Genomic DNA, 12791 nt, shown 5'->3' with positions numbered 1-12791 from the left:
CAATTCTCACATCTGTAAAATGGGGATAATAAGAGCATCCTTTGCCTAGGACTGTAAGAATGCAAATACAAAATGCACATAATGTGTCTGCACATAAAAGCTTAATAGATGGTTATTATCATAACAAATACCTCTGTCATTATCCTGTATTTTTAAAAAATATTTGAATTTTGAACACCTTACTTAATCTGAAAAACATGAAACCTCTTATCTTTCATCTTCTTTGCTTTTCTCTCTTTTTCAATAGTTGAACAGCCTTGCACAATTATTTATGTAACTTTTGAAATGGTTTTTAAAAATCTTTACTCCCCTAAAAGTTATTTACTGCAGCCCCTCCTGCATGTATGCCTCTCTGTTTGGAATCTTCTGGATGCTTATGAATTCAGTTTGTTCCATGCTGATTCTTGTAATGTGTAGGAAAGGACAGGAGGCTTTTCATGCCTTTGACCTCTATAAAATGTCCCCAGCAGGATGATGTGCATTATCCCCAGGTGAAGCCCTTGGGCCTTTCTTCCCTGCAGGCCTCCTCCAGGCCCAGGGTTCCCTTGGCTGATTTGTGTGGTTCTGAAGAGCCAGGGCTGTGTTGAGCACACACATCCATGCTGAGCAAGGCAAGCCACTCCGGCTCTAGTGATGTCAATCTCAGGCAAACTGTCCTCTCTGCGGAGGCTCCCAGGCCAGCCCAGCGGACTTGCCTTTTTTCACTCCAGCCTTAATAGCAGGCACAGATTTAATGGTTGGAGAGCACTTTGAGAATCCAGAGTATTCCATAATTGCCACCTCATAAGCCCCAAGTTGTTCTCTGTGAGGCTGTGGGAGATGAGGCAGCTGCTTTGGGTGGGGTCCTTGTTCCTGGGGCTTTCACACCACAGCGAGGCCCAGGCAGAAGCTAAGAGTCTGGGAGTGGGTTGCCCACCTAAGACCCATCAAACATGCCGGCAAAGAAGGCTTCTCAAAGTGTGAACCATAGGGAGGGGCTTGGTGATGATACAGATTCCGGAGTCGTTCCATACCTGCTGACTCGGGGTCTCTGATGCTAGCACCCTGGGAATCTGCATTGTAATAGACTCCCCCACTGACTCTCACACTGATTCATGGTGTAGAGGTGGGTGCACAGGTTTGGGGTCAGGGACCTGGGTTCAAGCCTCAACTCTGATCCTGATTGTCTGAGACCTCAGCAAGTTAGTTACCTGACATTAAACCCATAAGATCTAGGTAGCCCTAAAAAATTTTTTTTAATAAGAGTTTTAAAGTTAAGCCAGTGTGAGATACCCTGCATGTTTCCCCAGGGGCTTAGAACATACATGAGCATGTTAAGGGGCCTAAAAGGCCCCTCTGTGAAGAACCCCGTTTGACCCAGCACTACCCAGACTGTCTGACCAAGAAAGCTTCTCTCCACCGTTAACATCAGAAACATCTTACAGTCTTACTATCTCCTGAGACAAAGCTCCGGAAATTCCTTTCTGGGAAAAGGGAAGTCTAGGGAGGGATGGCATCTTAAGGAGGACAAAGGCAGTTCTGGCAGGAAGGAGGCCAGGAGAGGGGTGACCGAGGGAACCCCATTTCTCCTGCACAGGGTGCTGGTTCAGTTCTCAGGTCTGCTTCCTAGAGTACATGTGTCATAGCAGCGAGGTCACCTTCCTGCCTCGGGTAATTTCCCTTGGAGGCAAGACAGATCCATTTTTAACAGCTCTTCATTTCAGCAGAGAATGCCCTCCTGCCTCTGCTGGGGGCTGGGGACCAGGCCGGGAAGGGAGGCTTTGTTCTTCTGACCAGTGCTGACAGTTTAATTAAACCCAGCCCGAGACGGGGTCGACAGGGTCAGGCAGTCTTCAACAGGACTCCTGCCGAATATCACATCCATGCCTCTCCGGCCACCAGGGCCCTGTTAATGAGTTATCCTGGTCCTTACAGCAGGGATATAAATAAGGGGAAATAAATGCCCTGGGCTGCCCTCAATCACCCACCCCCACCTCTCCAGGCCCAGCAGAGACACAAAAGGTCGATCTTGTTGATACACTTACTGGTTTCAAGGCTAAAAAGAAGCCTAGAGGAACTGAATTTCCAGAAGCAGCTTCTGGATGAGGAAGGAAATGTAACCAGCAAGCGGAGGGACTGCGAGGCAGTGATAAATACCCTTCCCCAGATCTGGGAGGAAGGGAGCACTGGGTGGGAAGTGCTCCCCACCAGACATGGATAAAGACTGGGTTTCACTGCTGTAAAAGCAACTAACCCCTGTGTATGCCCAAAAAGCATCTCAACATCCGGGGGTTGAATGCCAGGTGATGAAGATGACCCTAATCCGGGTAAGTTGCCACCAGGGTATAACAGCACCTGGCAGAAGACCCAGATCCAGCCCAGGGTTTAAATTTGGCCCAGCTCCCTGGGCCGCCACCAGCCCTCTGACTTTGCATTTCTTCCTCTTGATATAAGGGAAAAGCTGACTTCAGAAAGACGCTCTGGTGACGAAATCAGATACTGTTTATAAGTGGTTGGGCACAAGTCTGGCGCAGAACAGCCTTCCTTTGTTGTAACCACTACTGGAACAGCTGTGCTCCCTGAGGCCTCTCAGGGTCCTGGGAGACCCAAGTGGTAAGAGGCTCCCCCTCTCTCTAACTGGAGATGAGAGGGGTAGGTGCTCTCTTCTAAAGAGGTAAGGCACAGGGTGCTGAGTAGGCCCACCCTTAATGGGGGCATCCCAAGGAAGCAGCAGGGACACTGAGCACTTCAGGGCACTAAGAAACATTTCTAGGGGGCACCACTCTTGCACCACATTTGCTCAGGAAAACACCCCAGGGTATGACAGGCAGACTCCCTGGTCAACAGCTGAGCCTCTGCAGTGATGGTCCCCAGCCAGACTAGAGCCTCCAGGAGAAACAAAACCTGTTGGGAAAGGTGACACCTTCCCCACACCACAGAGGGTGGGGGAACCCATACAGGCAGAGGACAAACGCTCGAGGATGGGGGCCACTTGAGGACCCTGGTGCCGCCCCGAGATGGGGTTTGCCACTCTCTGAAGCAATTCCCAAACATTTCCTGAGCACCTACTGTGTGCCCTGAAGTTTATACCAGATACACAGGTGGATTAGCCCTCTCTTTAATCCCCAACACAGCTCTGTGAGGCTGATGGCACCCCCAATATCACGTAGCCCGCACTACCTTTAGCTCAGACTCCAGAGACTTTTTATTCTAGATGAAAACCGGAATGTGTCCTATTATAAAAATAATACATCTGGGAAACACAGAAAAGAGTCACCTAGAGACACCCCCTGTTGGTGTGTGCAGCCATTTTTCTGTATACTGTTGAGAGTGCTTTACTTAGTGATCGTATTGCCAGGACAGTTTTGCATGCTGGCCTCTGACATCACAAACTTTTTATTGCATTACTTCACATCTTTCATAAGGGCCACTTCTGATGATGATGTAAGTGTTCTACCAAGTAGATATACCACCATCTGTCTACCTAACCATTCCCCCCACGTTGGACATTTCGATTAGTCCTATATTCTTTATAGTATTCTAACATGTTGCTATTAACATCTTTTTGCTCATGATGTATTATTCTCCTAGGTAGAATCCCAAACATGAGGTTTCCAGGTCAGGTTTAAGCCCATATGCTGCCTCTGCACAACTCAGAGGAGACCTGGTGTCTAATTCCAACGCTATCACCAAACTGCTCCCTGCTCCAAGTCAATTTGGGTTACAGGTCCCAAATATGGAAAGAAATGGACCAACAAACAGAACCGGGAGAAATTCTTGTAAAGAACAACCAGTCACAGGACTTCAACTCCTGGAAGTTACACAGAAAAAAACAAGTAAAATGTGGACCACGCCACCTGATACATTTGCGAACACACGTTATCCTGCACAGTTGGTCTCTCTCAAATTCGTTTTCATGCTGATTTAGCATAACAGCCTCTGCATGAAAGTCTGTAATTTGCTCCAGATGGCAAAGATAAGTACAGACCCCTCAACACAGAGGGAAGGTAAGCAGGTGAGTGGCCCAAAATGCCAGGTCTGCTTCCTAATGCCATCTGACCCTGGGTTCTGTGCTCCCCTAGGCTACCTCCCATTCCACTAAGGAGCCAAGCTCTCCCAGGCACAGGCCAGAGGGCAGCCACCCACTGTCACTGCTCGCAGGAGGGAGCCCAGGAACATGAAAGGCACCAAGGTGGAAGGTGGCCAGAGTGTGGGAGGGGGAGCGGACCCCTGCAGAGCTGCCCTTAAGCCTACAGCCCCAGGAGCTGGTAGCAGCGATGGCAAAAGATGCCAGCCCCCAAAAGTAAATGGGGCTGAAGGCAACCTGAAGCAAGAGTCTGGGGGTTTGTGGATTCAGATTCACATGAAGTGGTCTTGGATATTTTATTTTATTTTTAATGATTTATTTTATTTTATTTATGCATTCAAGAACTGGGGTGTAGGCAGGAGGTGCAGGGGGTGAGAGGATTCACCAGAGACAGAATGGGGAGCAGAACAGGCAGATTGATTGAAATACACTGCTGAGGGGAGCAGTGGGTGAGACAGGAGAGATCTGCTACACCATGTGGGTCAGCTCCCTGGCCAAGGATCAAACTTGTGCTGCAGTGGCTGGAGATAGCTTGACAGTGCTGAGACTTACCCCCTGCACCACCAGGGAGGCCTGGTCTTGGATATTTTAAAATAAGGGAGGGGAGGAGACAACCTAAATGTCCATCAACACATGAATGGATGAAGAGGTGGTATATATGCAAAGGAATGTTCAGCCATGAAAAGGAAGGATATTCTGCATTTGTGACAATATGGATAGACCGTGAGGGCAAAGTGAAATAAGCCAGACAAAGAAAGACAAATACTGCATCACTTGTATATGCGAAAAATTTTTTTTAAATTGAAACAGAGTGAAAAAGTGATTGCTAGGCTTAACGGTAAGGGAAATAGGAGAAGTTGGTAAAAGGCACAAACTTTCAGCTATAAGATAACTAAGGTGTGAGATATGACTACAGCTGATCACACCGCATTGCATAATTGAAAATTGCTAAAAGAATAGAATTTTAATGCTCTCATCAAAAACAAGGATAAATAAACATGAGAGGTGATGGATGTATTAAGTAGGGGGGGAATCCTTTTACAATGCAAATCACCATGAAGTACACTTTAAATATCTTGCCATTTTATTCATCAATTACACCTCAGCAAAGCTGAAATTTAAAAATAACTTTAAAGATTCTTTAAATCAATAAAGGGAGGAGTCAAAGCAGGTGCCCAGCGCTAGATGGCCACCATCCAGCACACACCTGCTCTGAACCCTGGATAGTAGAAGGTAGTGGATTCACACGGCTACAGTAAGGGAGTCTGATCCCAGAGAGTGAGGACAAAAGCATGAAAGGCTAAGAGAGCTTCAGACAAGGAGAAAGAGAAGTACTAGAGAAAACCAATAGAAAAGATGTTCTGGAGGAATTTCTGCAAACAAGCAGAGCTGAGATAACCCTTGCAAGAGCCAGAGCGCACAAAACAGGAGCTGCTGGGACTGAGTCAGGGCCAGGTTAGCCTGCTTGTGACCAGGAGAGCACGGACCTCACAGACCGGCGTGTGGACCACTGGTTAAAGACATGTTGAGTGGACGTAGCTGCTGGGAAGGGTCTTGTACATTCAGCAGTCAGGTAAGGCCATGTGCGTGCCTGGTGTGAAATGAAGAGCCAACCTCCAGTGCAGGGGCACTGAAAATTAAGGCTCAGTTCCAGCCCAAAGTCCAGGAGAAGGAATCTTCACTGAGATCACTGTAGTGTAGCCTCAGGTCAGCAGGAGAAGAAAAGAAACCACTATCCACTTGAACGGACTAAAAATTAGAGTTCCACCTTAAACACAAAAACTTGCGGGCAGCTTTGATGGCAAATTCTGGAGCAGCCTGGAGACCACCAGGCTAGCAAGAGATCTGGAAACTACGGCAGCAGGTGAGAGACTAAGCTGTGTTTAATCCAAGGAGAGGAGTTGAAGCTCCAGAGTCCAGGAGCCCACCCTCAGGCCCTCAGCACACAGCCCGGTGCCATCTCCCACCCACCTAGGTGTTACCTGTCCTACCTGAATTGCCTCCACCTTAGGCACTGCCCTGCAAACCTCTTTAGGGAAGAACAGCAGCCCCAGTATCTCACAGAGTACCTTGCTAGGCTTGCAGCAGGCCCCAGCCAGTGGTTGACAGGTCATTAATAACATGACTAGGGGGCCTCAAAAACCTACCAGCTCAGAATTCAAAAAGTCACAACCCTTCAAAACCTAACAAGAGTACATGGTTCTAGGTACTCATGGAAAGCAAAGCCAGGAAAAACATAAATTTTTAGAAAGCAGTTTCAGGCTCAAAGTTAAGAAAATATCTGTATTATGCAGATCTATCCAATGATGGAATTGATTATCTGGGTAGGTGGTGAACTCCTTGTCACTGGAGGAAAGCAAGTGAAGACTGAAGGACCATATGCTAAGGAGCTACAGAAGGAGATTCCTTAGATAACCTCTAAGGTTCTGTCTAACCCAAGCTCCCACAAAACAAAGTATACATCAGAACAGTTACAGACATATTTGGCAAGTCATGAACAGCGAAATTTGCCAGTTACTTTAAGCTTAAAAGAAGTATATATATAGCAAATAGGAGTGTGACTTCACACCATGGTTACAGATCAGCTTACAGACCTTATTATTCCAAGTGAAAAATAGCAATAGGTTTAGGAAGGGCTTAGTTGAATGAATAAATATTCAACCCCACACAGGTTACCAAAGGCTGTGAGGGTACACAAGAGGGGACCTCCCTGTAAGTTCTGGCCTAAGGCCGACAAGCGTGCCCACCCCTAGAACGTCCTTGCACCCGCGCTGTCAGAGGCAGAACACAGAACTGGGTGAACTGTGGATCCTGTCAAGTGCCGTGGAGATAGCCACACGTAGCACCTTCCTACAGAAAGTGCCCTGAGCAATCACCACCAGGCGAGAAGCTCCGGGGTCACAGGAAAGTGCAAACCCCACAGACTAGACACTGTCCCTCCCACAAGCCAGCTTTGCAGCCACTCACAGCCTTGACAGAGCCTGGTTATTCTGGAACAGCAGTTCTGGTAACACGTGTAGCTGGTTCCGGTTCAGGCGTCTAAAAGAGAAAAGACAGGATGAGTTGGAAATTGCCTAAATGTCCAGGAAATTCAAAAGGCTTTTCATAGAACACTAACCCGACCAGGACAGGCCTGCAGCCCTCACCCTAATAAAAGTCATTCCTAAAGAAAAAAAAAAAAGACTTTTTAGAAGGCCCTGAAATCAGAGTGAGAGTGTCCAGGGCTCACATCCTATAAGGGTGACGGTAACCCAAGGGAAATCGCCTCCTCTTTGTTTTGGTTTCCTCATCTATACTCATCTCTAAAGTGGGAATTCCGGGCCTCCCTGGTGGCGCAGCGGTTGAACGCCACACTGCAAAGCTGTCCACAGCCTCTGCAGCGCTGGTTCGATTCCCCACCAGCCAGGGAGAACCCCACATGGTGCAGCAGACCTCTCCTGCCTCGCCTGCTACTCCCCTTAGCAGTGTTTTCAGTCCTTCTGCCTATTCTGTTCCTGCTCTGGCTCTGGTGAATTCTCTCACCCTCCTGCACTTCTGACCTATACCCCAGTTCTTGTATAAATAAATAAATCTTTTTTAAAAATTAAAAAAAAAAGTGGGAATTCCCCGGCATCTAGGGAGGATCAAAACAGAGTATCTGTGCAAGGCCCTCGCCAAGGACCGGACATGTAGTGGGCGGTCAAAAAATATTTTCTCTCCTACCCATCATCACTTCACATTTGCCAGACCCTGTGTAATTTATAAGGCACCGATTCGAATATCATCTCAGCTTACACTGGGCATCTGACTACACTTGAAATGTGAGATGTCCCCTAGTGGGGAGGTTCTGCTTCTCCATCACCTTCATTTACGTTTGACTCAGTTGCAAATTAACTTCTCCTTGTTGGCTTTAGGTCTTTTTGCAAAATGAAAATAGCTTTACTGACTTTTTCATTATTTATGAAAATGCATGCTTAATTTTAAGTCTCAAATAACAGAAGAAAAATGAGCTGGCCACCTAATGGTTTGTGGATGTCTTTCCACACTGAACAGAGAACCACCCTTTTATTTTTTAATAACTGAATAGTATGCCCATCATTTTAAATAACTGCTCTCTTGATGGACACTTTTCAGTATTATAAACACAGTCTGGAGAGGGAAATCTGGCTCCACTCCTGGAGTCTGGTCTGACGAGAAGACCTGACACGGAAAGGTCCTGGACTTGCCCTACGTAGGCAGAAAGCGATGACGGAACTCACCTCACCAGCTTAGGCAACTAGTCCTGACTCACCCATCGGGCGGGGTGGGGTGACGCTGGCTAGACCCTCAGCACTCCCACCCGGGCACCTGTAGAAGCAGCACTGGGCACCCTGGTAAGAGCTGTAACATTGCAGGCTCTCTCCAGGCCCATCAACTCCAGTCTGGCCTTTCAGCAACATCCCCAAGTGCTCCGAGGGTACGTTAAATTGGAGAAGCACTTGCTGTCAAGTCCATAGCACAGTTTGAGTTCTACTCAAGAATCTCCTTTAACAGAGCTAGACAAGGATAAACCAACTCAGCTAAAGTCTCCGTTGCAGGGAGGGAGGAAGAAACGACATTCCATGTGACCAGTGGTCACTGGCCTGTGGTTACCTCCTAGGGGGCCACCCTTCATCTGATATGTGGGAAAGGGGCTGTTTTCCAGCACAGCATGGACAGTGAGAGCTGCACCTTTAGCCCAGCTGTCTCCTAGGGAAACAGATCACTGCCTTGGGGGAAAGAGGACCCCAGTATAATCCTTGGAGCAACAGGAGTAGACATCCGATGACTCCAAGCTCCTTAACCTCGTCCAATAAATTAATCCTGTGTTTACACTGCCTGCTAATCATTACTTTTTGTTTTGTTTTGTCTTCCCTAAGACTTTCTCATTTTTCCAGCTTCAATTTCTGAAAAACACTTCAGAGGAGGTGGGATTCAATAGCTGGTATGAAGTGGAAAGTCAAAGGACACAAAAGGAGTACCCAGCATGGCGCGGGCCTGCTGGGCCCCACCTCAGCCCCACCGTGCGCCAGGCCCTGCGGTGCTCGGCAGGCATGACCTCACCAATGGAGGGAATGCAGAAGGGAAGGCGGGTTTCTTTCTCTTGAGCACTACAACAGCGCCTTCTGCACGCTCCTGCACTCACCTCGGTCTCCTCCTCACAACAGCCCCCGGGGAAGGCTTTACCACCACCACCTCGCCATTGGTGTGGCTCTACATAGGTGCTCAGGATATGTTTGTCGACTTGTTGACTTGTCTCCTTGATAATTGAGGGAACAGGGATGCCCAGAGGTGAATGACTCACCCAACTTACCGCCAAGTGGTAGAGGCGGGGTTCTGAAGCCTCCCCCAGCTCCCACCCGGGCTGCCTCCACTCTACACGGACCCCCACCAGCCAGCCAGCAGTGGGGACTGGGCATGCCACTGCTCCCAAGCCAGACTGACTGATGCTGGGGCTCCTCGGCGCCAGCAGGACCCCACACCTCTGCTCCTGCCCTCATGTTGCTAACTGCTGAGGAGAACCAGTTATGTCTGTTCCAGAAGCTGTTTATGCCAGAGGTACCTACAATTATATAATTGAATTAACTATTACATAAATGAGTGAAACACGAGTGTGAAAAGAGTCATCTCTAAGAAAACTAAGCTTTGGAACAAGTCAATAAAAGGAAAATTACTGATTAAAGGGCCATCAAATTGAGTGAAAGACTAGAAGAGGGAGGCAGAAAAGAAATTCAGAATTCTCCTTAGTTTTTGTTTTGTCTCCCAAGGTCTTTCCGAAATCTCACCCCAACTCCACCTCAGAGAAACGAAAATCAGAAATCATAGGCAAGGTGAACGCATGGTTGAGGTGAGGAGAACAACCTACTGTTCCCATCAGCATCTCTTTGGCCCCTGGCCAAAGAAAAAAGAGGGGTGGGCAGAGTCAATAAATGCATATTTATAAACTTTGACTTAAAGTGAAATATGTGGAGTGTGTGCAGTATTTGACTCCCCATTTTAGCCAACTTTTATGACACACTGACCCCCCACTGATCTCCAACAAGTCAGAGAAGGTGCAGCCATCAGCAGGGGCCCCCGGGGCCCCCAGGACAGAGCAGTCACACCTCCCAAGAATAACCACCATCAGAGAAGTTGCCGGTGACCCATCGGAAGAAAGGAATGGAAAAGGACAAAAGGAACAAAGTCCACGATGACAAGTTGTGACTCAGAAAGGAAGTCCCTGCCAAGCACTGGGTGCAGCAGCCGGCGTGACTTGGCCACCCCACCCTGTCTGGACCAGCCCCCCCTTCTCCTTCCCCAGGGCATGGCGGCACCAGAGCTGGAGCCCCAATGGGTTCGGTCCAAATCAGCCTCTCTGAGCCAGGTCATGAATATGTATTTTGTTCTGAGCTTTTTAAGGAAAACAAACACAGGTCTAAGCATGGGTTGAAGCCACGGGCCCTGGGCTCCCCAGCGCAGGGTCTGAGGATGAAGAGTGGGGAAAGAAAGACGGCCTTGACTTTCTTCCAGGCTGCAGGGAGGCAATGAGACAGCCGTCATCTTTTCTCCTTTATTTAATACCTTATTTTCTTTGAAATAAAAAAGAAAAGTGAGGTATTAGGTCATAGTCATTAAGAGCTCAGGCTTTGGAGGCAAAATGATCTAGGTTCTAATCCCCTCTTCTGCACATAATCACTTAATCACCGGTTAATAATCATTTAATTTGGCAAGCGCCTTAACTTCTGTGCACCTCTATTTCTTGTCTGTAAGACATCACCAAGCACCGTGTTGTTTTAAGGATTAAACAAGATATTGGGGGCAAAGAAACTATCTTGGTGCTTGGCATAGTGTAAGGCAATCACCAGCAGCCATGCTATGAGAAAAACTTGATGTTAGAAAATCGGTAAAAAAAGGAAGGCACGAGGAGTAAAATTAAAGTTATCTGTCCTCCCACCACTCAAGGTAATGAAAGCGGATGTTCTTGATTGTTTTCCTCCTCTTGTAGACGGTACACATACAAGTCAGTTTTATTTACCCAAATGACACTTCCAGACTTCCCTGCTTAACATTATATTGTCAGCTCATTCCAATGGGCTTAACTGTTCCTCAAAAACTGTGATTTCACCAAGCTTGCCAGGGCTGGCCTGAGTGTCCATAAGCTGTGCAGTGTCCCTGATGACGGCCCTGAGGCCGGGGCTCCCCAAGCCAGCCTGGCTCTTCTCCATGCTGTGCTCCCTTCTATCAGCCTCCTGGGTAGGTAGGCTGGCTCCCACTCCTTCTGGGTCCCAACCCCCGACTCCCCAAGGTATAGTTTTCCCTTCTGCAGATTTCATAAAAACATCACTCATTTTTTTAAATGTAAGTTTACTTCTTATGTCTCCACCAGGATGACCATTTTCAATTTTTTTATTGCATTTATGTAATGTGTAATGAATATGCTTACACCTAAATTTTTAGCCATGTCTCTGGTTATTTCCTTAAAATAAAATGGACCTCCTGATTCAAAGGCATGAACTTAAGGGCTCGTGACACCTCAATTCACCTTGCAGAAGAACAAGGCCAGAGGCCACTTTGAATGTGAACGTCCCTCAACATACTCACACCACATCCTTTTATTTTTTCATTATTGCCTACCTGGAACTTAAAACTGATCAAAACCCCTTTTCCAACTTGAAAGCCCTGTAAGGAACAAGACATACAAACCAGGAACATGTCCTATGTCCTATGCTGACACCCTGAGCACCCAACACACAGCTCCCCTGGGGCTTTTCCAACCATCCCCTGGGCCCACAGGTGCTTCCTTTAAGGCCGCACATATCGATGAACAGTGGTTTTGCCCAGGGGTTGAGACTATAAGAAGAAATTTCACAGCCTCTGTACTGCGTGTATTTTTGCCATCATGTATTTTCAGGGAAAAGCAACAAAGAGAGCTGCATTTAGAATGTGGGGTGAGGACTCTCCCCAGCTTTGTCTTTGCCATCATCTCCTACAACACTGCGACCGTGGCTGCATCTGTCCCTGGCTCCCCTCAGCAGGCAGGAGGCGGGCTCAGCATCCTCACCCCAAATCCTCACCCCATCGTTGCAGCCAGGATCATGCCACCTCAGTGCCAGCTCCCACTGCCCTCCTGTGCCTGCGCCCACAGATACTCACAGCCGCTCCAGCTCCTTCATGTCGTCGAAAGCTCCGCGTTCCACCACTCCGATTTGATTCTCCATGAGCTGCCTGAGGACACAAAGAGACAAGGAGAGCTATAGGGGGCAGGACAAGGACGCTAGGAACCGCAGGCCCGTGGGAGCGGGCAGCAGCTGTGCCGGAGACACACACAAACTCTCGCCTGGCCTGAGCCGATAAAATTTCCTCACACTCTGCAAATTCCCTAACTTGAGCCCCTCGGCACACCCCACCCGCCGATAGCAAGATGCACTTCTGGCCTTTCACCCCACCTGAGCCTCTCTGAAGCCCCCTGCACAATGGAAGTCCTAGGGGCACCGGTCAGCCTCCGAAGGCATGCTCGGGAAAGCCCGGCCCAGGCCACAAGCAGCAGGCAGCCCTGGGCTGCTGGCACACATGCCCTCCTTCAGCCCAGAGGGCATGTGTCCAAGGAGCAGAGCAGGGAGGACCGGCCAGTGGGGGGCAGTCAGGAGCCTGTGCCAACTGAGCAAAGCCCACACAGGCAGCAACCACAGTTGGCAGAGGACACCCCCTCTCCGCCTGGCCCCATCTGCTGCCAACTGAACCACCTGCT

At 48.5% G+C, this 12791-nt stretch overlaps 1 protein-coding gene across 1 annotated transcript in view; it reads right to left on the bottom strand.

Annotated features, from left to right (window-relative positions):
* SLIT1 (slit guidance ligand 1) overlaps positions 1–12791 on the bottom strand; it is a gene marked incomplete at its 3' end in the record, with an annotated part of 143308 nt that overhangs the window by 108769 nt on the left and 21748 nt on the right. The window contains exons 3-4 of the mRNA XM_084245748.1: positions 12197–12268; positions 7034–7105 (exon numbers count right to left, since the gene is read on the bottom strand). Coding sequence (XP_084101874.1) covers positions 7034–7105; positions 12197–12268 — 144 coding nt within the window. The remainder of the gene's footprint in view (positions 1–7033; positions 7106–12196; positions 12269–12791) is intronic.

The sequence above is a fragment of the Talpa europaea genome (assembly GCF_964194135.1).
Source record: "Talpa europaea genome assembly, chromosome: 10".
In the NCBI taxonomy this organism is placed as follows: Eukaryota; Metazoa; Chordata; class Mammalia; order Eulipotyphla; family Talpidae; genus Talpa; species Talpa europaea.
This window is presented reverse-complemented; position numbering and strand designations above follow the sequence as displayed.